Here is a 4585-nt window from a genome sequence, read left to right as displayed (position 1 = left end):
GGGGGGGGGGGGGGGGGGGGGGGGGGTGACGCGGCGGGAGCCGGAGGAATAACACGCACACTCGACATCCAGGCCGGCATTGTAGTGCGACCAGCCCTTGAGCTCGATGCGGTCGCCCAGCAGGCCGAGGAAGTCCTCGAAGTCTTGGCTGGATTGGGCTGGAAAGGCAGGGCCCGGTGGTCAGTACATAGGAAGGGAGGGGGGGGGGGGGACAGTCGCGGGCAGAAGCCGGCACACGATGACCGGCACACGATGACCGGCACACGATGACCGGCACACGATGACCGGCACACGATGACCGGCAGGAGGCGGGCCGGGAGAGGACGCACTGTTGCCGAACATTTCCTCCTCGCGGACCTGGCCGTCGCGAACGTAGAGCACGCCGAACTTGTACCGGACCTCACTCTGCTTGTGCTCCAACTGCAGGAGGGCTTCGCTGAGGGAGATGGCCGGAACCCGATGACCGCCAGGCCCGGAGCTCGGGGTATGGGCCCCTTTGCCGCTTCCGGAACCGGAGGCACTGGCAGCACCGGAGGAGGCGGTGGACGACCCGCCAGACCCGAGCCCCGGGGTCCGACGCGAGAGCATGGACGTGAGGCCGCCCGGGCCGGCGCCCCCGGCCAGGCCCTGGGCACGGAGCGCCGCGGCGCCGCCGGCTCCGACATCCGGGATCCACGTGAGGCAGTTGTCGGTGGAGTAGCGCTTGGAGAGGATTTCCGCCAGGACATCCCCGCGCAGGTGGGTGAGCGAGGTGAGCGGCATGAAGCGCACGAAGCACCCGTCGCTGGTCCAGATGAGCACGCGCAGGCGATCGCCACCGGTCCCGGAGGCAACGCCCCCGGTGCCGGAGGAAGTGGCCCCGGAAACCGCGTGATCCCCCTGCTCGCGGATGGCCGACACACAGAGAGGCCCGAAGCGCGAGTCGATCCCGAGGAAGTTGAACATGCCGCCCCCGGCCCCGGGGCCGGCCAGCGAGGAGGCATCAGCCGACAGCAGCGAATCGTGGCAGGCCCCGGGAGCGCCGCCGGTCGGCCGCCGGAGCGGGTACCAGAAGTACTCGCGGAAGAGGAACCCATTGTTCAGATGGTGCATGACCGGCTCGTCGTCGTCGATCAGCGGGGCCGCCCGGCAGCCGGACCCCAGGCAGCTGGGGCAGGAGGCGAACTCCGGCTGGTCCGAGGGCGACAGGGGCCGGCCGGCGGAGGCCCCGGCCCCGAGGGGCAGGGCATCGCCCTCGCTGTCGGACTCGGACGGGAGCTCCATGTCCGGTGTGGAGGCCCCGCCGCTGGTGGGACTGGCGCCCCAGCCGCCGGGCGGATCCTCGGCGCCGGAAGCCCGGCGGAGAACCTGCCGCCAGCCGGGGCTGGAGGAGGCCCGACGCGCCTGGGCCCCGGCCCCGGCCGCCGAGTTGGCCGGGTGTGTGACCGTTGTCGAGCCAGGGGCATTGGGCAGCAGGGGGAAGTCCGTCCCGGCGCGGGGGTGGAGCTGGCTGGCAGGTACATATTGCGACCCCTCGCACCGGTGACATAGGAGGAAGGTGTAGTGGGGGGGCAGGGCCGCCGGGGCGCCGAGCTGCGGCGCCTCCACACAATAGCCTCCAAGCTCGGCGATCAGTGGGACCTCCTGCGTGGTGGCGGGGAGCCGGGGGGGTGTGGGGGGGTGTGGGGGGGGGGACTTGTCAGCATAGAGAAGGGAAGGGAGGGGCCGAGGGCAGAGAAGGGCCAAGCAGGGGAGACGAGCAGGGCAGACGAGCAGGGCAGACGAGCAGCGCACCACTTCGTGAGACATGATGCTCGCGTATTTGGCACTGGCACTGCGGGTGGTGGCCTCGATGTTGCGCAGGAGGAAGTCATGCATGCTCTTGTAGTAGTTGAGAGCCGCCTCGTCGCGGCCCATGGGCCGCTGGCGGACCGTGGCCAGCAATGTCTCCATCGAGTGCAGGGTGTCGAAAAGGACCTCCCGATAGGATTCGATGGTGGTGGACGCGTGGAAGAGCAGCCGGCTGGTGCTCTTGAGCATGGCTGCCTTGCCGGAGGGGAGCATCTTGCCGGCGCGGATGTCGGACGTCAGCTGGCTGGTGACCGCCAGGCCGGTGAAGCTGTCGTTCAAGTAGGGGTTGAGCTTTTAGAGTGGAGGGAGGAGGGTCAATCAGGCGTCGGGGCGAGGGGGGGGGGGGGGGGAGAGAGACACACACAGACACACACAGACACACACAGACACACACAGACACACACAGACACACACAGACACACAGAGAGGGGGAGACGCACACGCTTGATGACGAAGAGAATACGACACGCGGCGTCGGCCACGATGTAGTCGATCTCACCGGAGCCGGGGCCTGCTGAGCCGGCACCGGTGACAGCTCCGGCCCCGGTCCGAGGAGTTGGGCCGACCTCGGTCGGGGAGTAGTCCTGCAGCGTTTCGAAGGGGAGGAGTGGGCGACCGAGCCCACCAGTGCGCAGGCGCTCGCGAATGTGCACGCCAGAGGGGGTGTAATTGAGGGCACCCACAGCGAGGGCCCGGCCGGCGGCCTGAGGATCGCTGGGTCCGAGCCCGACACTGGCACCGGCACCGGCACCGGCACCGGCACCAGCACCGGCACCGGCCAGAGCCGCCCCCGACCCCGGGGAGAGGTCCGTCAAGGAGGCATCCGGAGTGGAGAACTCATTGTTGCTGGTGGACGACCGCAGGGGGTAGGAAGGGGTGGTGGGCGGCTCGAGGAGGCTGGCATCGGCCCCGGCCCCGGTCCCGGCCCCGGCGCCGCGCAGGAAAAATTGCACATCCTCCTCATCCGGATAGGCCACCAGCTCCGGGGGATTGTTCAGCCGCGAGAGCGCCATGAGGACGATGTCCCGCGCGGGGAGCTTGGCATCGGACACATACAGCAGCGGGGCCCGGGGGATGCCATCGGGCCCGGTGCAGGAGGGCGAATTCAGGCAGATCGGGTGGAGAGTCTCGTGCGCGACGACCGGCGACGCGTCGAAGGCGGGGAAGGAGTTGTGGAATTCGCTGAGAGCCCCCTGCGAGGGGAGGATGCCCGGGGAGGAGATGCTGGAGCTGGCGCGCGAGGAGGCCAGCGATGTGTCCGACAAGTCGGCCGACAGGTGATCGAGGCTGAGCGGGGCAATGCCCGGAGCAGTGGGGCCGGCAGACCCGGGCCCGATGGTCCCGCTGCCTGGCAGACCGGCCATGCCCTCGTGCAGGCCAGCACCGGAGCCGGTCCCGGTGGCCGAGGGGCCGCGGAGGTGGAGCTGCGGCGCCGCCTGGAAGGATATCCGCCGGGCGGCCAGGGCCGGGGCCGGTGACACGGCCACGGCCGGCAGCGCGGGCGGCACCTCGGCAGGCGGGGCCAGCATCATGTAGGTGCTTTCGTCGCTCTCGGTGCCGCTGTCGAAATCCTCCGACGGGGGCTGGTTGTCGACGGTGGCCATGGGAGACCGGGGAGGCGGCCCGGAGCGCCGGGCCAGGGGCAGGCCGCCGTGCTGCTCGACGGTCGAGGGGTCGGGGCCGGGCGCGCCGGAGTCCGATGCCGAGGGGTAGGCCGAGATGGGGGACACGCCGTCGCCCCCCTCCTGGCTGAGGGACAGCATGCTGATGGGAGCCAGGGCCGGCATGGGGGAATGCGGCGACCGGGAGAGCGAGCTGCTGGAAGACCCGGCCGAGATGGAGCCGATGCCGACCACCGGATCGTAAGCCGCACCGGGGTAGTGGGCGCGCGAGCCGGGCGGCAGGGTCAGCGTCGGGGTGGAGGCCCGGCCGGCGGCGGCCGCGGCCGCATGGGCCCGCGCCGAGGCGGCCGTGGTCAAGAGCTCGATGGAGCCGAGGGACCCGGACCGGGCCCGGCCAGCCCGGCCCGGGCCACCGCGAGGGGACCCCCCGCCGCCGAAGGACAAGACACCAGGGCCCCCGGGCGCGGGAGACCCGGAGGACCCGGGCCCGGCCGTGGCCGACAGGAGCCCAGCGTGCGAGGCCCGGCGTGTCCAGTGCCCGGCCGGCAGCGAGGGATTGGCCAGCTGCAGGGGCAGGAGCATGCTCCGGGGGCGGAGGTTGCGCGACAGGTCGTCGGCGGCCCGGCGGCGGGTTTCATCCGCCACACGGGACAGATGCTCGGCCAGGATGTCCGCCGGGAACTCCACCTCCAGGGGATTGGGCCCGGCATGGTGTGCATGGGCCCCGGGGTGGGGGCGCTGGTAGGGGGAGGCATTGCTATCCTGGTAGCTGCTCTCGCTGCACTGGCGCGACAGTCGGTGGAAGTCCGGGGGGGGAGAGGACGAGAGCCCGGGCGAGCGGTTGACGTCCGAGGCCGAGCCGCCGTATGAGCTGTACAGGCTGGCGGTTTCGGCCGAGGGGGGGGGAGGGGTGGAGGTGAGTTCCGGCGCTCGGGGCAATCTGGCAGGGGGGTGGGGGGGGGTGGCGGTGGGGGGAGAAGAACGCACTTCACATCATCCTCGGAGGGGATCCTGGACGCGAAGTCCGATGTGCTCATGACCTCGGCCGACGGGAAGGAGTGCGAGATGTGCGAGGACCTGGATGTTGCAAGGAGCCGACGGGAGATCTGCCGGTGGGTGGGGGGTGGGGTGGG

At 71.1% G+C, this 4585-nt stretch overlaps 1 protein-coding gene across 1 annotated transcript in view; it reads right to left on the bottom strand.

Moving 5' to 3' along the window:
• The window catches only part of H696_05562 (hypothetical protein), a gene marked incomplete at both ends in the record, with an annotated part of 5916 nt that extends 1427 nt beyond the window's left edge, over nucleotides 1-4489 (bottom strand). The window contains 5 exons of the mRNA XM_009499375.1: nucleotides 60-158; nucleotides 330-1623; nucleotides 1774-2121; nucleotides 2271-4332; nucleotides 4440-4489. Coding sequence (XP_009497650.1) covers nucleotides 60-158; nucleotides 330-1623; nucleotides 1774-2121; nucleotides 2271-4332; nucleotides 4440-4489 — 3853 coding nt within the window. The remainder of the gene's footprint in view (nucleotides 1-59; nucleotides 159-329; nucleotides 1624-1773; nucleotides 2122-2270; nucleotides 4333-4439) is intronic.
• Nucleotides 4490-4585: the final 96 nt, after the last annotated feature.

The sequence above is a fragment of the Fonticula alba genome (genome assembly GCF_000388065.1).
Source record: "Fonticula alba strain ATCC 38817 unplaced genomic scaffold supercont2.12, whole genome shotgun sequence".
In the NCBI taxonomy this organism is placed as follows: domain Eukaryota; order Rotosphaerida; family Fonticulaceae; genus Fonticula; species Fonticula alba.
This window is presented reverse-complemented; position numbering and strand designations above follow the sequence as displayed.